The sequence below is a fragment of the Nerophis lumbriciformis genome, linkage group LG37 (assembly GCF_033978685.3).
Source record: "Nerophis lumbriciformis linkage group LG37, RoL_Nlum_v2.1, whole genome shotgun sequence".
Classification (NCBI taxonomy): Eukaryota; Metazoa; Chordata; class Actinopteri; order Syngnathiformes; family Syngnathidae; genus Nerophis; species Nerophis lumbriciformis.
Window position 1 is genome coordinate 12,007,367 of NC_084584.2, and position 23,053 is coordinate 12,030,419.

Consider the following 23,053-nt stretch of genomic DNA (forward strand, 5'->3'; position numbering starts at 1 on the left):
CAGAAGAAAAGCTCCCGCTCTACAAATAGTTTTTTCCCCCCCCCATAAATACTTTTTATGCCGTTGTCATAAAGCAGAGCAGAGACAGTTTTGACCACCTTTTATTTTCATTTTAGTACAGTACTGTTAAAAGTTAGTTCCAACATGTTCAATTGAGAGATGGATTTCCCGTTTTGTTTTGATAGCCGAGATCAACCAAGCCAGTAGAAGCGGTTGCCATGGTAACCACAACTCCAATGCTGAGGTTCTTCCAAAAGAAAACAAAAAGGTATCAAGACGAGCTAGCGCTAGATTCGCAGAACTGTTTGTAAAGCCTTTTATTTTCATCGTTGAACTGATTTTCATTGTTTTAATTTAAACGCGACAACTCGAGAGAGAAAGAAAGAAAAAAAAAAGAACAAAAGAAGTAAATCATCAGAAAATAATGAAAGGAACGCTTGTTTGCTTCATTCATATTTGTGAGGAGGTTACTTGTGTCTTTATTACCTAAGTTTTATGGAACGGAATTCATGTGACTGACTTTTTGTGAACTGAATGGAATTACACGGACAATTTCATTGAGAAAAAATTAGTGGGCAAATTGTGTGTTTCAAAACTCAGTTTGTTAAGTTAGTGTTTTAAAATACTGTGCAAAAAATGCAATGTATGGAAATCAGTGCGGAAATATTTGTTAATCAAAACTCATCTCTTTGGCTGCTTCTGAGACAGGATGGATTGCTTGGGTCTTAATTTACCGCAGGTGACTCTTGAGTTTTGAAGCAACAAATATTTTTGACCTTGACCTTGTAATTTTCGTACACAGAATTTTTAAACAAAATTTTTTTTGCACTGGATTTTTACACACCGATTTTTATTTTGCATTGAATTTTTTTTCCAACAGTCAATATTTTTTGACTAGGTTTTTACACAGATTTTTTTTTACCCTGAATTTTCCTACATTGAAATTTTTAGAGTTTTTGTACACTGAATTTTAAACCACTGATTCTTTGGACTGAATTTTTACACACTGATTTTTATTGCACTGAAATTTTTGGACTGAATTTTTACACACATTTTTTTTTGCACTGCATTTTTTTTGGACGGAAATTTTACACACTGATTTTTTTTGCACTGAATTTTTACACAGATTTTTTTTTGCACTGAATTTTTTTTAACTAGATTTTTACACTGATTTTTTTTCACTGAATTTTTACACTGATTTTTTTTTATGTGAATTTTAATACATTGACATTTTTAGATCATTTTTATACACTGAATTGAAAACACTGCATTTTTTTTTTAGATACATTTATTTCTGTGCAGAATTTTCAAACACTGAATTTTTTTTAGACTGATTTTCTTTTGCACTGAATTTTCAAACACCTAATTTTTGTAGACTGAATTTTATGCACTTAATTTTTTAGTGACTATGTCAGCATTGATGTAAAAAATTCAGTTCACAAAATCCAAAAGCAAAAAAATTGCTTACATAAATTTGGTGTCATAAAAAGTTTTCCTAACAAAGACACAAATGAACCTCCATAATGGTGCCCTCTGCATCTCAACGGTTTTGATTAAAGTTGAAAGTCCGGCGTGGGGATGCGTGGGTGGAACTCAAAAACCCTCTCCTTCCCTCACACACACAAACACACACACGGAGGTCTCGCATTGAACCGTCTTGACTTTGTGGTACCAGGACGGGTGGGGTGGGGGACACAAGGCACAGCAGCGGTGCCTCAGACACACAAAGACACTGCACACCCACGAGCGGGCGCTTTCACCTGGAATGACTAACACGTGTGGAGGGCGTCATTGCTAAAGCACTTTACTAGCATTTGGAGGCGCTGAAAGGGACTGTTTTGGGGGTGATGTTGGATAAATGTTAGCAATCGTCCTCCGCCAATCACGTCGTACTTTGCAAAGAAGGAGACGACAAACGGAGAAAAGGTTTGAATGCGTCCGGACCGCCCTTCAAGATGAAGAGTGGTTGAGGGGATGACGCCAAAGAAAGGGGAGAGGGGGGTTAGCGAATGAACAAAAGCAGAAAGGAGGTGTGTCAGATCTTGCCCAAGTGTCTTTGTAAAGTTACTTTTGCGGCATTGTGTTTGTGTATATGAGTGTGTGCTGTTTGTGTGTGGGTGTACGTGAGTGTGTGTGTGTCTTTACGAGGGCTGAGAGCCCAACAGTCTCTCGATGGCGGCGTTGATGTCTCCTCCGGTGGCGATGAGGGCCTGCAGGTTGGCCTCGCGGTTGATGAAGCCCATGGCGTTCAGCTGGTCCAGCTGGGACTGGAAGCGCACCTCTGGGGTCTGGTTCTGCAGGAGGAGACATAACCGTCACGTTTTAAAAAAAAAAAAAAGGGTGAAGGGGGGAAAAAAAGAGACATCTTTGGTTTGCTGGAGTCGTACCGCTACGCCGCTTCCTCCTCCCCCTCCCCCGGCGCCGGCAAACATTTGGAGCATCTGTTGCATCAGCTGCTGCTGAGCGGCGTTTGGCTGCGTTGCGGTGCTGCTGGGCGGGGACGCGGGGTTCTCAGGGGGCACGCTGCCCCCGGTGGGGATGCCGGGAATGCCCCCGGTGGGGATGCCGCCGGTGGGGATGCCGGGAATGCCGCCGGACATTAAACTGGGCCAGAGAGAAACACAGACGTCAGACAGGGTGGTGAAAATGCTGCATTACTTTTTTTGTAGTGGGGCCTGACCTCGGCATGAGGCCCGGTGCTTCTGTTTGCAGCGTCTGTAGACCCTGTTGGATCTGCATAAGCGCCTGCATGGCCCGAGGGTTGGACATGACCGACAGCGCCTCTGGATTCTGCATCTGCAAACAGACATACCACCTCACTAACTCTTCCAAATGAGCTCTATCCTACATGTCTTCAATTCCAAATGACGACGCTCTAATAACAAATACAACTACCGTATTTTTCGGAGTATAAGTCGCTCCGGAGTATAAGTCGCACCGGCCGAAAATGCATAATAAAGAAGGGGAAAAACATATATAAGTCGCATTTTTGGGGGAAATTTATTTGATAAAACCCAACACCAAGAATAGACATTTGAAAGGCAATTTAAAATAAATAAAGAAAAGTGAACAACAGGCTGAATAAGTGTACGTTATATGAGGCATAAATAACCAACTGAGAAGGTGCCTGGTATGTTAATGTAACATATTATGGTAAGAGTCATTCAAATAACTATAACATATAGAACATGCTATACGTTTACCAAACTATCTGTCACTCCTAATTAGGGATGTCCCGATCCAGGTTTTTGCACTTCCGATCCGATACCGATATTGTTTTTGCATTTCCGATCCGATACCGATACTGACCGATACTGGCCTATCCGAGCATGTATTAAAGTTTAAAGTTATTTAGCCTACTTGGTTGTCAGAATCATGTTGAAAAGGGTTTTAGTACTCTTGATAACAACTAGCCAGCTGAATTTGGGGAGTTTGAATAATACACAATGGTTGGTAACAAGAAACTGACCTGTTTATTCAAGGATAAACACAAAATAGACAAAATTATACATGACAAACAGAAATGGCATCATTGAACTAGGGCTGGGCGATATGGCCTTTTTTTTAATATTGCGATATTTTAAGGCCATATTGCGATACACGATATATATCTCGATATTTTGCCTTAGCCTTGAATGAACACTTGATGCATATAATCACAGCAGTATGATGATTCTATGTGTTTTGATTGATTGATTGAGACTTTTATTAGTAGGTTGCACAGTGAAGTACATATTCCGTACAATTGACCACTAAATGGTAACACCCTAATACGTTTATCAACTTGTTTAAGTCGGGGTCCACTTAAATTGATTCATGATACAGATATATACTATCAGATATATACTATCATCATAATACAGTCATCACACAAGATAATCACATTGAATTATTTACATTATTTATAATCCAGGGTGTGGAGGGGGGCGCCGGATGTAAGTGTCAAAAAGACAGCCAAAAGAGTTTGATATGAGAATAAATCTAAAGTTAAAATATAGGGTAGAAATGCACCCAATTGCAGGAAATGTAGTCTTGATTTTCAAAATATTCTTTCAAGGCTTGCATGTCTACATTAAAACATTATTCTTCATACTGCATTAATATATGCTACTTTTAAACTTTCATGCAGAGAAGGAAATCACAACTAAAAAAATCACTAATTTTTTCATACGGTGTTGATGTGGAAATTTTTTGCCTCGGCATTTTGATGGTGTGGACGTGTGGCACCGAATGGAGATAAGCGTCTCGACAGACGTCACAATATTTGAACAATGATGACGAAAACTGTTGTCTCTGTCGTGTCCGTGTGTCGAAAATTGTTATGCGCTTATTTTTTTATTTGATTTTGTGCGTGGCATAGATTTGCTATGCGCAGAGGACGTTTAAACAGTGCGCAATTGCACAAGCGCGCACTTTAGAGAGAACGTTGGTCACACGGCTGCGCTAGCATCACTGCTAACGTTAGCCATGCTGCTACCTCTCTGCTGGGAGAGGGCGTATACGTATGTGACGTATGACGTGACAGTATGTGACGTATGACGTGACAGTATGTGACGTATGACGTGACAGTATGTGACGTATGACGTGACAGTATGTGACGTATGACGTGACAGTATGTGACGTATGATGTGACAGTATGTGACGTGTGTAAGAAGGTGCGCTTGCTGTCTGTGAGAAGCACAGACACAGGAAAGAGTGAGAAAAGCCTGTCGTGTAATGCCAGCAGCTAAAAGCAACTGCGTGAGAATTGTGGATGTGTTGAAGGTGTGCTGGAAAATGCGGAACGGAAATTACGGAGCAGCAGAAAAGTGGAATGTATTATTTAAATCGGTGCATAGGAAAACACGGACCGGAGTTTTTAAAAAAAAACTGGATCTAGATCGGCATTTTCCCATGCCTTGCCGATACGCAATTTTTGGCAAATATCGGCAGCCGATCCGATCCAAATATCGGATCGGGACATCCCTACTCCTAATCGCTAAATCCCATGAAATCTTATACGTCTAGTCTCTTACGTGAATGAGATAAATAATATTATTTGACATTTTACGGTAATGCGTTAATAATTTCACACATAATGTGAATGGATGGATGGAAGTAATGGGAACCTTGGATAGGTCAATAATTCATAATAACATTGATTTTGATTCAATATTATGTTTTGAGCAAAAAAAAAAAAAAAACAGCTTTGTTTTATTAGTCAACATTGCAACTTTTTCTAAATGACATTTAACCTTTAAGCTTTTTTATTTCACTTTTGTTATGTTTTTGTTCATTTTAATAGTATTTTTAGAATGTGCCATGGGCCTTTAAAACATTAGCTGTGGGCTGCAAATGGCCTCCGGGGCACACTTTTGACACCCCTGCTATAGATAATAAAAAACTAAATCTGATAAATCTTTGGATAAAAAGCAGAGCCTGGCGACGCATGCGCGTTTATCATAACTCTCTCTCTCTCTCTGTCTCTGCCCCTCCCTCACCAATGCTGCAGCGCCCAGAATTTGTTTTGTTTTTAACCCCTTCTTAACCCTGAACGTACATTGTTAATACATGCAACCCTAACTCAAAATGCCGGACATTTGAGGCATTTAAGAAACATACTGACGTATGGTCAGTCTATCCTGACCATACTTCCTCTTTTCACCGGACATGTCCTCTTTTGCGGGGCTGTCCGGGCGGAGTTTCTTAAATGCCTCAAATGTCCGGCATTTTGAGTATTGTTTACACAACGTGCAGTACGCTACTTAATATGTCCGTGTGGAAACTCGTTCGGTACACCTCCGCACCGAACCGAAACCCCCGTACCGAAACGGTTCAATACAAATACCGTATTTTCCGCACTATTAGCCGCACCTAAAAACCACAAATTTACTCAAAAGCTGACAGTGCGGCTTATAACCCGGTGCGCTTTATATATGGATTAATATTAAGATTCATTTTCATAAAGTTTAGGTCTCGCAACTACGGTAAACAGCCGCCATCTTTTTTCCCCGTAGAAGAGGAAGCGCGTCTTCTTCTACGGCAAGCAACCGCCAAGGTAAGCACCCGCCCCCATAGAAGAGGAAGCGCTTCTTCTTCTACTGTAAGCAACCACCCGCCCCCGTAGAAGAAGAAGAGGCGCGCGGATATTACGTTTCATTTCCTTTGTGTGTTTACATCTGTAAAGACCACAAAATGGCTCCTACTAAGCGACAGGTTTCCGGTTCATGAAAAGACGCAATCTCTCCATCCGCACACGGACTACTATTTCACAGCAACTGCCTAAAGACTTTCAAGAAAAGCTGGCTACTTTCCGTGCATATTGTAAAAACAAGATAGCTGAAAAAAAGATCCGGCCAGAGAACATTATCAACATGGACGAGGTTCCACTGACTTTTGATATTCCTGTGAACCGCACTGTGGATACAACGGGAGCACGTACGGTGAATATTCGCACCACAGGGAATGAGAAGTCATCCTTCACTGTGGTTCTAGCTTGCCATGCTAATGGCCAGAAACTTCCACCCATGGTGATATTCAAAAGGAAGACCTTGCCAAAAGAGACCTTTCCAGCCGGCGTCATCATAAAAGCTAACTCGAAGGGATGGATGGATGAAGAAAAGATGAGCGAGTGGTTAAGGGAAGTTTACGCGAAGAGGCCGAGTGGCTTTTTTCACGCAGCTCCGTCCATGTTGATATACGACTCCATGCGCGCCCACATCACGCTGGTTTTTAATATATTATTAAAGTTTGACTGACCTATCTGACTGTTTTTTTGACATTCCCTTTAGCGCAGTTAGATGCGGCTTATAACACGGGGCGGCTTATAGGTGGACAAAGTTTTGAAATATGTCGTTCATTGAAGGCGCGGCTTATAACCCAGGGCGGCTTATGGTGCGGAAAATACGGTACACGTACCGTTACACCCCTAATGGAAAGCCATGATATTTTAGGTTCATACGAATAAAATTAGCTAAAATACGAGCCGAAAACATTGAGCATGCCAATATATGAGAGGTGAATCTCTAAGACGGCATCAAGTATCAAAATCAGAGATGTGTGCACCCTTTCTGATAAAAAGAGGAAAATTAAGAAAACAGGAACATTTCTACTGGCATGAAGTGCTGCAACGCAAACCCAAAAAGAAAATGTTGAAAATGAAGACGAAATTTCCTGCAATTGGGCGCATTTCTACAATATATTCTTCCTTTACATTTACTCTCATCTACCAACCTTTTTGACACTTACTTGTCCCATGTAATGTACCACAGAATGTTTAGTTTTTTTTAGTGTATAAATTATTAACATTATTATCATGGAAAATGTAATGTAAAATCCTTTAAAATGCATGCAAAGAACTCAAAAAACGTTGGCATCTCTATCCTGTAGCCACACCCCCTCGACTAATATACTTCCTGTGTTGTGACCTCGGTTTACAATCCAAAATATACATTTGCGCTGGATACTAATACATACTCTAGAACAGGGGAGTCAAACTGGTTTTCATTGAGGGCCACATCGCAGTTGTGGTTGCCCTCAACAATTAGTAATATATGAATATATATAATACATTAACAATATATTTTTCTACATAAGCTGCAAAAAAAATATTACATATTTACTTTATAAACTGGCAGCTCAGTCACCAGAATTTTACAGTAAAAGCAGTGGGTTTTTACAGCATATAAAACAATTTAATAAATTAAATGGGGAAAAACAATACCACTGTTTTTAGCGGTAAAATTCAAGCAACAGAGCTGCCAGTTTTTTTTACTGTAAAATCTTGTTTTAATGTATTTTTTATTTTTTTAATGTCTTACTGTATATGGGAAAAAAAACAGTACCAAAGTTGTTTTTACGGTAAAAAAAACTCAGTCGGCGGAATTTAACAGTAAAATCTATTGTCAATTTTACAGTCTACAATTTGATTGATAGTTTGTTTTAAAATCATAAGTCAAGCAGATATTTAAGTACAGTATTTATCTCCATTTTAACAAAAAATATTTTTGGAATACATGATAATATAATATTGAATTTAAAAAGATATGCAATTGCATGCAGTACATGATTTTTAATGTCAAAAGGGAAAGAACAAATATATATTTAGTAAGAAAAGGTTAAGCGTTTTATTAACACATATTTTTTCCAGGCTTTCGCAGACCACATAAAATAATGTGGCGGGCAAGATTTGGCCCCGGGGCTTTGAGTTTGATATCTGTGCTCTAGCACTACAACTGGTTCGGAACTACGGATGTCCAGATACCAATATTTTGGTCTGGTACCAAAATGTATTTTGATACCATAAAAAAAAAAAAAAGGGGGACCACAATAAATTGCCATAAGTGGCTTTATTCTAACAGAACAACTTATGATACATTAAAAATGTGTTTCTTACTGCAATAAAAAAAACTATTTTGTCATTAAATAAGATAGTCAAGTCCATAAAAAAAACCAAAAGTACCAGTATTTTTCAGAAGCAGAATTGTATCTATTTTAATTCTTCAGTACTTTATTAGTACTTGTATACCGTACAAGCCTGTTCGGAACTAACCGTGTTCGGATTGTAATCAATTCAAATATGATGAGCAGCAAAGTAGACAGCCGCTTTATTTCCATGCTCCTGATTGTCTCCAACTTAGTGTGGCGTTTAGGCAAGAGGACCAGCGAGTACATGCGGCTGAAGAGAGGCTATATTGTGACGCAAAAACTCATCTTTAAAAACGCAGCTTCATGAGAAAGTTATGTTGCCTTCCATCTGGACTGGGATGTCAGATTTTCCACGTTCCTAGTTTGAATTTCAACTGGATTTCTTCCCTGGAACATTTTCACCACCCCCAATTTGGCTGCAAAAATGGCTGCTCTGAATGTCAACAATAATATAAGCTTCTATAATATCCAGTATTAGCACTTTTTCCACACTAAATCAGCCATGTACAATGTCTTGTTGGACGTTTATATATCGTAACCTTCCTGTGGTATATATGTTCTAAATTGCTAGCAATATCACCTTTTTCCTTTTCATTAACTGAGTTTGAAGGTTGCAAAAAGCGTGCATATTTTCCCGCAAGTTGTCTATATCCAGTCAAAGCAAGCGCAAAAATAGCTTTTTCGTGGATGTGGCCACCTTGGTTCCCGACCTCGTAACGGGAACGCTCACATCGGCTGTAACGTCACTCGCAGCTCCGACTTCCAAATTCCCAGGTAAATGGCACGCAGCAATAGCATACATCTAAGATGGCGCCAAGTATCAAAATCAACAATTTTAAGGGTTTAAACATACAAAGTTAGCTGAAATGGTGGTATAAAACAGATAAGTGGCAATACCAAAAGTGGCGAGGCAGGCCTATTCACATGCCTGGCATATATTTGCATTTAATATGAGTAGAATAGCTAACAATAATGTAAATTCCAGACTATAAGCTACTACTTTTTTTCCCACGCTTTGTACCCTGCGGTTAATAAAACGGCACAGCTAATTTATGGAATTTTCTTTGCTGGCGGCCATAGAGAAATTAGTTTTCAGCAAACACATGCAAAAACACTTAGATCGTGTGTTATTATTTGTGGTATGGCGCCATCTTTTGGACGAGTTTGCTCAGTGCAGGCGCAGCCGGGTGAATGCCTACAGTGTTTCCTGTTATTTAAAGCTTTGAACCAAAGTTGACGTGCCGTTGTGTCGTGTCGTCTCGCCGTCCATAGCATTTCTACTCGTGTGGATTCTTCATCAATCACTCCGAGCAACGTTTGGAAGCTTTACAATATAACTAAACTGTTCTTATTTACTCGACCGCCCCATGTGTGATGTCTGTAAGTGTTTTCATGCATATTTGTACGTGCAATGGTAATGTAATCAAGCTAGCGTCGTTAGCATTAGCTAATATGCTAACATGTTTATGAGTGTTTGTGCTAGTATTATTAACTTACAATGGCATTCTTTGTGTATTGTTTCAACTTCGTAAATTCAGTAAAACGTCATTGTCGAGTTATTGAGTCTGTTTAGCTGATTGCAGAGCTGGCATCCACAGATAGTCGGTCCATGACGATGACTTCTGTTTTGTTTGATCAGCCGTTTTACTGCCGTGTTACACCCACCGTTTGGAAACAATTAAGGTATGTAATAGAGATGAATTCTTTAAAATGTAATATCAGAAATTATCGGTATCAGCTTCAACCTCCCGATTTTCCCGGGAGACTCCCGAATTTCAGTGCCCCTCCCGAAAATCTCCCGGGGCAACCATTCTCCCGAATTTCTCCCGATTTCCACCTGGACAACATTATTGGGGGCGTGCCTTAAAGGCACTGCCTTTAGCGTCCTCTACAACCTGTCGTCACGTCCGCTTTTCCTCCATACAAACAGCGTGCCGGCCCAGTCACATAATATCTACGGCTTTTCACACACACAAGTGAATGCACCGCATACTTGGTCAACAGCCATACAGGTCACACTGAGGGTGGCCGTATAAACAACTTTAGCACTGTTACAAATATGCGCCACACTGTGAACCCACACCAAACAAGAATGACAAACACATTTCGGGACAAGATCCACACCGTAACACAACATAAACACAACAGAACAAATACCCAGAACCCCTTGCAGCACTAACTCTTCCGGGACGCTACAATATACACCCCCGCTACCACCAAACCCCGCTCCCCCACCCCCATCTCCCGAATTCGGAGGTCTCAAGATTGGCAAATATGCTCTAGAATACTCTGGACTGAAGCTGTGTGCTTCATTGTTTTTGTAGCTGTTGTTTTGAGGCATGTTTAAAAAAAAAAAATGTATGCACTTTGTGAAAGTCAAAGTATAGTATTTCTCATAGTTGTAATGATAAATGATAAATGATAAATGGGTTATACTTGTATAGCGCTTTTCTACCTTCAAGGTACTCAAAGCGCTTTGACAGTATTTCCACATTCACCCATTCACACACACATTCACACACTGATGGCGGGAGTTGCCATGCAGCCATCAGGAGCAAGGGTGAAGTGTCTTGCTCAAGGACACAACGGACGTGACTAGGATGGTAGAAGGTGGGGATTGAACCCCAGTAACCAGCAACCCTCCGATTGCTGGCACAGCCACTCTACCAACTTCGCCACGCCGTCCCCATGTGTATCTCAGGGAGAGTATCAGGATTATCTCAGGGAGAGTATGTCCCAAATTCCAAGATGCTGTTTTGAGGCATGTTTAAAAAAAAAAAAAGCACTTTGTGACTTCAATAATAAATATGGCAGTGCCATGTTGGCACTTTTTTCCATAACTGGAGTTGAAGTTGTTCTCTTATTTTAGAAAACCTTGTTTTTGATTGATTGAAACTTGTATTAGTAGATTGCACAGTACAGTACATATTCCGTACAATTGACCACTAAATGGTAACACCCCAATAAGTTTTTCAACTTGTTTAAGTCGGGGTCCACATTAATCAATTCATGGTAAAGTTACATTGTTTAAAGGGGAACATTATCACAATTTCAGAAGGGTTAAAACCATTAAAAATCAGTTCCCAGTAGCTTATATTATTTTTCGAAGTTTTTTTCAAAATTTTACCCATCACGCAATATCCCTAAAAAAAGCTTCAAAGTGCCTGATTTTAACCATCGTTATATACACCCGTCCATTTTCCTGTGATGTCACATAGTGAAGCCAACACAAACAAACATGGCACATAGAACAGCAAGATATAGCGACATTAGCTCTGATTCAGACTCGGATTTCAGCGGCTTAAGCGATTCAACAGATTACGCATGTATTGAAACGGATGGTTGTAGTGTGGAGGCAGGTAGCGAAAACAAAATTGAAGAAGAAACTGAAGCTATTGAGCCATATCGGTTTGAACCGTATGCAAGCGAAACCGACGAAAATGACACGACAGCCAGCGACACGGGAGAAAGCGAGGACGAATTCGGCGATCGCCTTCTAACCAACGATTGGTATGTGTTTGTTTGGCATTAAAGGAAACTAACAACTATGAACTAGGTTTACAGCATATGAAATACATTTGGCAACAACATGCACTTTGAGAGTGCAGACAGCCCAGTTTTCATCAATTAATATATTCTGTAGACATACCCTCATCCGCTCTCTTTTCCTGAAAGCTGATCTGTCCAGTTTTGGAGTTGATGTCAGCATCTGCTTTGAGTGTCGCAGGATATCCACACATTCTTGCCATCTCTGTCGTAGCATAGCTTTCGTCGGTAAAGTGTGCGGAACAAACGACTGACCATTTCGTCGGCTTTCCCCACACTAGAGATGCGCGGTTTGCGGACACAACCGCGGAGTCCGCGGATTATCCGCGGGTCGGGCGGTTGAAATTAAAAAAAATTAGATTTTATCCGCGGGTCGGGTCGGGCGGTTGAAATAAAAAAAAATTAGATTTTAAATAGATTCAGGCGGGTGGCAGTTAAACCAATTCGGAAATATATATACATAGTTAAATGTTGTTACCCACATACGAAAAACGAGCAGGCACCTGCAGCATGCCACAACAGAAGAAGAAAAAAAAAAGAGATGGCAACGCCGGCAGCAAACGTGGTACGCGACAAACTAAAAAAGGGAATACTAAAGACCAGGGGAAAAAAAGGCCAGAAAAGTTCAGCGTGGACTCGTTTTTATGAGGTTGTAAATCAGGATGATAGTAATGCTGGCTACGTGATTTACAAGAGCTGCGACGCTGTTTATGTCTACGACAGTCACAAAACCGGGACATCTAACATGGTGCATCACATTGTGCAAAACCCCGAACCTCCACAAACACCCTGAGCATGAGCAGTTTCGTCCGCCGTGATCCCAGAAGAGTGCCACAGGATGTTAAAACAAGGCTTACAGATGCATGTGTGAACGCAGCTGCCTGCAGCAGTTTGAGTGGCGCGAGCGCGCTTGGAGGTGCGATGATTGCGCACTGGTGTGCGTCTGGGCCGTGACAGCGTGGCACGCATTGAATGTCTCTGCTGCATTGGATCAGTCTCCTTTCTTTAACAGGCAAAAGCTTTCTAACCTCACTAATGCCTTGCATCGTCTATATTAGATATATAACAACGGGCGGGTGGCGGATGACGGGCGGGTGCGGTTTTGATTAAATGTTAGTTCGGGTGGATGGCGGATGGTTGACGACTTTTGTGATGCGGTTGCGGATGAAATAATTGCTTATCCGCGCATCTCTACCCCACACCCTCGTATTTTGAACAAATTTTGTCCAATTTCTTGCCACTTTCGCATCTTTGGGCCACTGGTGCAACTTGAATCTGTCCCTGTTCGTGTTGTTACACCCTCCGACAACACACCGACGAAAGTGAGAAAATGGCGGATTGCTTCCCGATGTGACGTCACAACGTGACGTCATCGCTCCGAGAGCGAATAATAGAAAGGCGTTTAATTCGCCAAAATTCACCCTTTTAGAGTTCGGAAATCGGTTGAAAAAATATATGGTCTTTTTTCTGCAACATCAAGGTATATATTGACGCTTACATAGGTCTGGTGATAATGTTCCCCTTTAATGCATCCAGCGGGGCATCACAACAAAATTAGGCATAATAATGTGTTTATTCCACGATTGTATATATCGGTATCGGTTGATATTGGAATCGGTAATTAAGAGTTGGACAATATCGGAATATCGGCAAAAAAGCCATTATCGGACATCTTTAGTATGTAAATAAACATTTACAAAAATTTTGTGTGTTTATAACATCATTTCACAACGTATATATATGCGGCTTTTAGTCCAGGGCGGCTAATATACAAGGGGGAAAATGTTCTTCCTAATATTTAGTGGGTGCGGCTTATATACTGGTGCGTTCTATGGTCCGGAAAAGTCGGTAGTGAGCATGCCCTGTCTGTGAGTTCAATACCTGCTGCAGAAAGACGGGCAGCTGAGCTCGGAACTGTTCCTGCAGCTGTGGGTTTCCAGCAAACAAGGGGTTATTCATCATCACCTGGAAAAGGAGCGAGAGAAAAGGTTGAGAGGACAAATGTGCTGAGTGAGAGTAACGTTATTGTGAAAAGGTTGGAACCTGGGAGGCCAGCTCGGGGTTCTGGGACAGCGACTGCATCATGCTGCGCATGTACGGAGCAGACAGCATGTTCTGCATCAGCTGAGGGTTTTCAGAGATCTGGTGCAGGAGGCTCTGCATGCCCGGACTGTTGAACATTCCTGCACAAACGACACGGAGATCCTTCACGTCGTCTGGCGTCGAGTCAAGAGTCAAAACCTTTCAATTTGTCAACTTACCGTTGCCCAGGCTGCCAGGGTTGACGCCCAGAGGGTTGGACACGGTGGGGTTGGTGCCCCCGGGGGTGCCCGTGCTTCCCGGAGTGCCGCCTCCGCTCTCTGAGGGGTTCGAGGAATTGGGCGGCCCCCAGGGATTGGGCAGGGGCTCCCGGTTCTCTGTCCGTGACGGCTGGACGCCGGACTCGGAGCCGCCGCCCAGAGCTGAGAAGGGGTTGTTACCGAACTGGAGGAAAAAAGGTCAGGTAGTGAGAAGACAAGAGGTGGAGACATGGCTGAAAAGTGTGCTTACCTGCTCTCTGGCCGCACTGAGCATGGGCTCCTGGATGTCTGTGTACATCCTGCGTAAGGCGTTGTAGCCCCCGGGGATGCTCTCCAAGTTGCTGAGTGCGCGGTCCTGGTTGCGCATCATTTCCTGCATCATGGCGGGGTTGCGAGCCAGCTCCATAGTCTGGAGGTAACGACAAGCGGACAGGAGCGACGTGAGACAGGAACCAAATGGACTTCGTTACACCTCAAATTTTTGCGTTTTTTTTTTAAGTATAGTCGACATATTTTTGGCCTAGATTAAGTGTTCAGGCATGTGATTTGACCACAATGAAAAAGACGAAGGGCCCCAGCCAGGTCCAGGGCGGTGCCCTGGTGGGGGGACAAGGGGGGAGACGCCCCCCGAAGCTCCTGGTTTTTCACCAATTTAACATGCTAAAATTAACAAAGACAGCACCATTTGAAGAAAACATTTTAGTGTTTAAAGACATGAAAACATCATTAATAGAACATACCTTGCTTCAAGTTGTTTCATATGTTTTTGGCGTTTCGCATGTACTTCCAAAGCCTTGAAACCTCGTGATCCATAGTCAATATTATCATGACACCACGTGCACAAAACCTTTCCGGGACGATCGATTTTCCGAATAAAATTACCGAACAAAGTCGTAACTTCCTTCTTCCCAACAGTATCAGTGATTTCCCTTTCCATCCAGTCCCATCGAAACTTATTTTTGACATGTTTATCAATTTCTTTTACTCATAAAGCGTCCTTTCTCTCGAGAACCGACATCGTTTACATATGGAAAATGGCGGTAATAACCATTATGAATGATGACGTTATTAACGTCATCATTCATAACAGATGTCCTGATTGGTCACAAGGAACATATCGACCAATCAACTACGGCGTAATATAAACTATGTCTCAAATCTTGATTTAGGGTCGGAAAAAAAACGGAAAAACGGGAGATAATTATTTTTTTCCCCCGAGATTAAAAAAGACGGAATTCCGACTTTAGACGGAAAAATCACATGCCTGAGTGTTTTAGTGTCGTCAGAGTTTTGACAAAGCGGTTCCGTGCAAAATGTCCTGGACAAAAAAAAAAAAAAAAAAAAAGAGACTGTTGATGAACTTCATTTTTGGCTGCTGCCTCGTCAATAACAATTTTCACACTGGGGAGCCTTTGACGAGAGCGATATCAAAAGACAATACAGCACAGTGGGGTGTCAAACTCCTTTTCATTGGGGGCCACATCGCAGAGGGCCACTTGTAACAGTGAATAATATATACATGTTAAATTACTTCATTACACAATTATCTATTGTTATATATTTTTACGTACACTGTAAGAAAAGCATTTTAGAGTAAAGTTTAGCTGCCAAAATTTTACCATAAAATGTACAATGTTTTTTACAATGTCTACAGTAAATGTAAATGGGAAAACAGTACCACTGTTTTACTGTAAAATCTGCGGTCGTTGTTTTTACGGTGTATTACTCCAAATGGAAAAACAATATTAGACATTTTTTTGTTTTTACGGTAAAATTCTGGCAACTGAGCTACTAGTTTTTACTGGAAAAATATTTTTACATTGTACAAATTGATGGATAAGTTGCTTCAAAATCATGAGTCAAGCAGATACTTAAGTACCATATTTTTCGGACTATAAGTCGCAGTTTTTTTCATAGTTTGGCCGGGGGTGCGACTTATACTCAGGAGCGACTTATGTGTGAAATTATTAACACATTACTGTAAAATATCAAATAATATTATTGATCTCATTCATGTAAGAGACTAGACCAGGGGTCGGCAACCCGCGGCTCTAGAGCCGCATGCGGCTCTTTAGCGCCGCCGGACCAAACTCACACGCATTACAAACATAGCAGCTAAAATCATCGGCCTACCCACACCCAACATTTCAGACATAAACCACAGGTCCATCACCCGACTGGCAAAAACAATAGTTCAGGATATCACTCACCCACTACACCAATACATCATCCCACTACCATCAGGGCGCAGGCACAGAACAATCAAATTCCGGAGGGCCCGCCTCAGGAAAAGCCTGATCCCTGCAGCTATAGCCGCCCTTAACAGCAGGCCCGGCCGACCTGTCTGACAAGCCTGTAAATGTGTGTTAGTCATGTATGATGTCTTTTTGTTATTTTTAATTTTTTTGTGTGATGTGTAATGTCTAGTGTTTAAATGTACGGCAGTGACAATGAATTTCCCCAAGGGGACCAATAAATCTAATCTAATGGCTCTCTGGAGCTTTTTCAAAAAATGTATGAAAAATGGAAAAAGATGAGGGGAAAAAAATCTATTTTTGTTTTAATATGGTTTCTGTAGGAGGACAAACATGACACAAACCTCCCTAATTGTTACAAAGCACACTGTTTATATTAAACATGCTTCACTGATTCGAGTATTTGGCGAGCGCCGTTTAGTCCTACTAATTTTGGCGGTCCTTGAACTCACCGTAGTTTGTTTACATGTATAACTTTCTCCGACGTTTTATGCCACTTATGTTTCTGTCTCATTTTGTCCACCAAACTTTTAAGGTTGTGCATGAAAGGTGAGTTTTGTTGATGTTATTGACTTGTGTGGAGTGCTAATCAGACATATTTGGTCACTGCATGACTGCAAGCTAATCGATGCTAACATGCTATTTAGGCTAGCTATATGTACATATTGCATCATTATGCCTCATTTGTAGCTATATTTGAGGTTTCTTTAAGTCCTCTTAATTCCATGACACACTATCTGTATGTAATATGGCTTTTAATTTTTTGCGGCTCCAGACAGATTTGTTTTTGTATTTTTGGTCCAATATGGCTCTTTCAACATTTTGGGTTGCCGACCCCTGGACTAGACGTATAAGATTTCATGGGATTTAGCGATTAGGAGTGACAGATTGTTTGGTAAACGTATAGCATGTTCTATATGTTATAGTTATTTGAATGACTCTTACCATAATATGTTACGTTAACATACCAGTTGGTTATTTATGCCTCATATAACCAGTGTTGGGTTAGTTACTGAAAACCAGTAACTAGTTACAGTTACTAGTTACTTTATTTCAAAAGTAACTCAGTTACTAACTCAGTTACTTAAACCAAAAAGTAATGCGTTACTGTGAAAAGTAACTATTTAGTTACTTATATATATATTTTTTAATTTTTTTAAGGCCCCATAATGCCCTTTTAGCCTTCATTTTAGTACTGTTATTGCACTGGAGAATAATACAATCTGTTCTTCAACTTGACATGCATTTGCATCACTGAACTCTGCTAAGCAATGTGCTCTACATACAACACACAAAGACAAAGATATGTTTTAAAGGGCCAATTTGTTTCAGACCAGAACAAATTGACAAAACTATTTTAAATAGCTGCAACTTAACATACATAAGTAACAAACAGCATAATAACAACATAGCTGTAAAACAAGAAAGGCACACACTACATACATAAAGCCTAACCAGGCGTTTTCTCAAGGAATTATGAAATAAAATCATGTCTGAAGCCCAGAACACTCTACACATTTCCCCACTTAGTTTAGAGAAAAGGAAATATTAGCCTGGCCCACTAGTATCCCTCTCTAGGTTTGTGAACTTTATAGTCTAAACATTTAGAGTGATGTGATAATCAAACACTCTAAAAGTTTAAAATGAAAGAGTATATAAGAGAATTGACAGAGTGTGTGTACCTTCACGTGTGCAGTGCCTCGTTAAAATCCAGCCGCTGTTGGAGGTGGAGGTGAGTGTGTCTCTTTACTAGCTTCGTCGAAGCATGTTGTTTTTGTCGCTGTTTCAGCATATTTGAAACTTACATTCAGCTAAAATGTTCTTTTCTTTGTGGTCGATAAAAGAAACGTACTGAAAATATCTCCATTTTAAGAAACTCGGCTTCGGGGTTCGCCATGACGTCTTGATAGTAGACACAGACACGCCCCCTCCCACACACACACACACACACACACACACACACACACACACACACACACACACACACACACACACACACACACACACACACACACACACACACACACACACACACACACACACACACACACACACACACACGTACACACAGATAGCGCGCGGCGCGCCTCTTTTTTGTCGCCTCTTCAGCAGCGACACTCAGATCTTCTCAGTTTCTAGCCGATACTACATAAAAAATAACGCAAAATAACGCAGTAACGCATCATGTAGTAACGGTAACGGAGTTACTGAATATAAAAAATAACGCGTTAGATTACTAGTTACCGCCGATAGTAACGGCGTTACAGTAACGCGTTACTTTGTAACGCGTTAGTCCCAACACTGCATATAACGTACACTTATTCAGCCTGTTGTTTGTTTTAAATTGCCTTTCAAATGTCTATTCTTGGTGTTGGCTTTTATCAAATATATTTCCCCCAAAAATGCGACTTATACTCCAGTGCAACTTATATATGTTTTTTTTCCTTCTTTATTATGCATTTTCGGCCGGTGCGACTTATACTCCGGAGTGACTTATACTCCGAAAAATACGGTACTCATTTTGATGTTTGGAATGTGCGACAATCTAATATTGCAACAAATATTATATCAGGTTGAAAATATATGAAATTGCATACAGTACATGTTGACTACACTTAGAAACAAATAAGACGCATGGTAATTCCAGGCCTTAGCGGGCCACATAAAATGAGGTGTTCGGCTAGATATGACCCCTGGGGCCTTGAGTTTGACACATGTGATATAGCAGGATTCGATGGGACTTGGCGGAGACAAAGTCGGAAAAGAACTACGGTATTCCAAAACAGGCTGCTAATGTATGCGGTAACATATTGCGTCATTTCTGGTTCTATTATTTGTCAAAGCTGTTATTAATCTTAATGCTTATTCATTGTTAATATCTGGTTACTTTCTGTTATAACATGTTCTATCTACACTTGTGTTAATATTTAATAATCACTTATGTTTCTCATGTTTGGATACGTTACATTTGTTTTAAGCAATACTACAAATTTGTGTAAGGATCCGATACAAAGTAATTATAAGAGGAGTGTCGTCATAACAACCCTGATAGTAATACCGTACTTCAAACTTTCAAGACCATTGCATGATTCAATATTTGATCCCAATTATAATGAGACAAAAACAGAGAACGGTGGTGTAACAATATCAATTAAATATCAAAATCATTTTTTTCTTCCCTTTTGTACATACAATTATTTATAGTCAATAGTGCAAAACTACTAAGCAAAAGCTACTATTGGCCAATATTTCCCTAGTTTGTAAACAATAACAAAAACGACAAAATATTTATTGATGGTAAAAAATATTGATCATACCATTGTGTGATCGACCTGATACTATGCTACTTGGGATCGTTACTGCCCATAGTTGTATCAATTCGCCCACCTTGGTTACATTCAAGAGCTTGAGCTTGTGGTTAAGTAGGAGTGCACACAAAAAAATCGATTCACAAACGAATCGCAAATCCTTTTCATCCCGATTCTAAATCGATTAATCATTTTCAAAAATTGATTAGAGCAACGTTTTTTTTTGTAAATCATTTTTAAAACTTAGTTTTTAGGCCATCTCCATGCAACAAGAAGACGCTTTTCGAACCGGTTTCAAAAAAGTTTCATTACAACCACATCAAATAATATGTTGCAAGAACCGGTTTGAATCCAATTGTCACCCAACAGGACTCGGATGGAATCATTTAGGTGCACAAAGATTCACACCCCTAGTTGATAGCATATCTTCCAACAGTGTGTAGTGTAGCATATTTAGCCATTCCTCATCCTCCAGTGATAATGGTACGTGTAAGAAACATACTTTTTTTGCCGCCACGGAAACTGGGATTACTGACTTAGAAGTGGCTTTGCACGGTGGAGGGACATTAGCAGATAACTTTGGGTTATTAGCCAGGATGTGATGAAGTATTTCCATGTAGTGACCACAATGAAAGCCTCACCAAGGGCAGAAAGAATAATAGCGCTTGGAGGATCCTCCCGGTACCGGCAAGTAAAAAGTACTCAAGACTACTAAATTGTGTGCAAGCTGACGATATGGCTGTTATTTCATGTTTAGAGGGCTCTAATAATGTTTGAGAAATGTTGCCGCAAACTTAAGTCAACAGATGCAGTGGCCTTTTTAATATTTTTCCATTTTAAAATCAAATTTATAGATTTCTTTAACGTTTATTGCTCCCTTCAAGTTTGATCAATGTTTAAGACCCCGTCCGTGCATTAGAAAGGGTCTCAGTCATAAGTCTTAAAAGTAATTCATATAGTAATACTTTGTTTTACTTGCAACACTTAAATCTCCAGATCAACTCCAGATATACCCGTCGATAGAAAATTTGACTTATTTTTAATGTTTTATGCCCTTTTTGTCAAAAATGCAGTATTTCCCCTCAAAGTGGAATATCTCAATTGAAGTAAGAGGCGTCTTGAATAGGTCAACAAATGAGTGATTTTGAGTCATTATTATTTTTGAGCAATGAAAAGTTTTTAAAGAAAATGTCTTTGGGACCCAAAAGGGCCCCTACTTATAAAAGTGTTAAGAATAAGTCATATTTATATATGTTTTCTTTACTTTCAATGATTGAATCAAAACATCAACTTCAGATTTATCCAACGATTATAATTTGTGGTGTTTTTTTTAATTGGTTTTATTCCCCCTTGTTAAGGAAAACATTTGGCAAACCTAAAATATTTTTGTTTTCCAAAACCTATTTTAAAGTGGAATATTTAATGTGAAGTAATTGGAGCCATGAATAGGTCTATAACTTACTGATTTTGATTCATTATTATTTTTTGAGCAATGACACATTAGGTATCGGAGATCCAAAAGGGTTATATTCATAAAAGTAGGAAGAATAAGTTAGATATTTTCTTTATTTTCAATGCTAAAATATATTAATCAATTTCAGATCCATTTGTAGATTAAAAATAAGATCATTTTTGAATATTTTATGCTGTTTGTCAAAGAAAACCTTGGTTTTGATATGGTGCAAACATTTTTGAAAAACATATCTCAAAGTGGAATATTTGATGTATAGTAATTGGAGCCTTGAATATGTAAATAATTCATAGCAACATTGATTATTTTTAAGCAATAACAGTCACAAATAGAAAAAAAACAGCCTCTATGACAACATTTTTCACGTTACAGTACATCGTTTGCACTTTTATTCCTATGCTTTTATTGTATCATTCATTTATTATGTCGTATTTAAACTATTGTGTTTAAGTCTGGGGAAATTGTTATAAATCCCATCTACAGCCTTTAGTCACTCTGCAGAAAAAGGCCATTAGGATTGTGTCCAATGTTCACTACAGACATCATTCAAATCCACTATTCATGGAGTTAAAGCAACTTAAACTGCACAATGTGATCAACTTTAAAACTGCTCAAATTATGTTTAGGGCATCCCATACCACCCAATATACAGAACCTATTCCAGGATAGAGATGCTCACCATAGTTACAGTCTAAGAGGAAACAACAAATTATATTTGCCTGAATTTAGAACAACTTTAAAATTAATGTGCATTTCAGTGTGTGGAGTCACTCTGTGGAACGACTTAGGGGACGAGTTAAAAACCTGTTCTAACATGATTCAATTTAAAACACCGTTTAAAAAAGAAGTACTGAAGAAGTACGAGGAGGAAAGAAAGTGATGCCCTCTCATACTAACAGTGGTACTATTGTATTGTTAGTGTACAGGAGTTTTTCTTGTTTTTGTTTGTATGGTATTGTCCTTGTATTATATTGTTTATGTTAAATGTGGAATGAGTGAGAGGGGTTGGGATATTATAAGCATCTGCTTCATCCAACCCCTTTTCAAGCCTTGCACAAATGTCTCTGCCAGGATGTTAAAAAAAATGTGTTGTTGTACTGTGCATGTTTGAAATACATACTTCAATTAAATTCCACTTTAGATGTTATTTAGTAGGGGTGTAACGTACACAAAAATTTCGGTTCGGTACGTACCTCGGTTTAGAGGTCACGGTTCGGTTCATTTTTGGTACAGTAAGAAAACTACAAAATATACATTTTTGGGTTATTTATTTACCAAATTTGCAAAATCGTCCACCAAAAAGTAATGGGAACCTTGGATAGGTCAATAATTTATAATAACATTGATTTTGATTCAATATTATGTTTTGAGCAATGACAGTTTGAAAGAAGAAAAAAAAACAGCTTTATTAGTCAACATTGCAACTTTTTCTAAATTACATTTAACCTTTAAGCTTTTTTATTTCACTTTTGTTATGTTTTTGTTTATTTTAATAGTATTTTTAGAATGTGCCGTGGGCCTTTAAAACATTAGCTGTGGGCAGCAAATGGCCTCCGGGGCACACTTTTGACACCCCTGCTATAGATAATAAAAAATTAAATGTGATAAATCTATGGATAAAAAGCAGAGCCTGGCGACGCATGCGCGTTTATCATAACTCTCTCGTTCTCTCTCTGTCTCTGCCCCTCCCTCACCAATGCTGCTGCGCGCACAATTTGTTTTGTTTTTAACCCCTTCTTAACCCTGAACGTATATTGAAAATACACG

At 39.7% G+C, this 23,053-nt stretch overlaps 1 protein-coding gene across 1 annotated transcript in view; it reads right to left on the reverse strand.

Moving 5' to 3' along the window:
• Positions 1-85: 85 nt before the first annotated feature.
• Positions 86-23,053, reverse strand: part of ubqln4 (ubiquilin 4) — a 44,853-nt gene continuing 21,885 nt past the window's right edge. The window contains exons 5-11 of the mRNA XM_061931496.1: positions 14,503-14,661; positions 14,214-14,436; positions 13,996-14,135; positions 13,834-13,917; positions 2,681-2,796; positions 2,388-2,604; positions 86-2,294 (exon numbers count right to left, since the gene is read on the reverse strand). Of these exons, the coding sequence (XP_061787480.1) occupies positions 2,142-2,294; positions 2,388-2,604; positions 2,681-2,796; positions 13,834-13,917; positions 13,996-14,135; positions 14,214-14,436; positions 14,503-14,661 (1,092 nt within the window). The 3' untranslated portion in view covers positions 86-2,141. The remainder of the gene's footprint in view (positions 2,295-2,387; positions 2,605-2,680; positions 2,797-13,833; positions 13,918-13,995; positions 14,136-14,213; positions 14,437-14,502; positions 14,662-23,053) is intronic.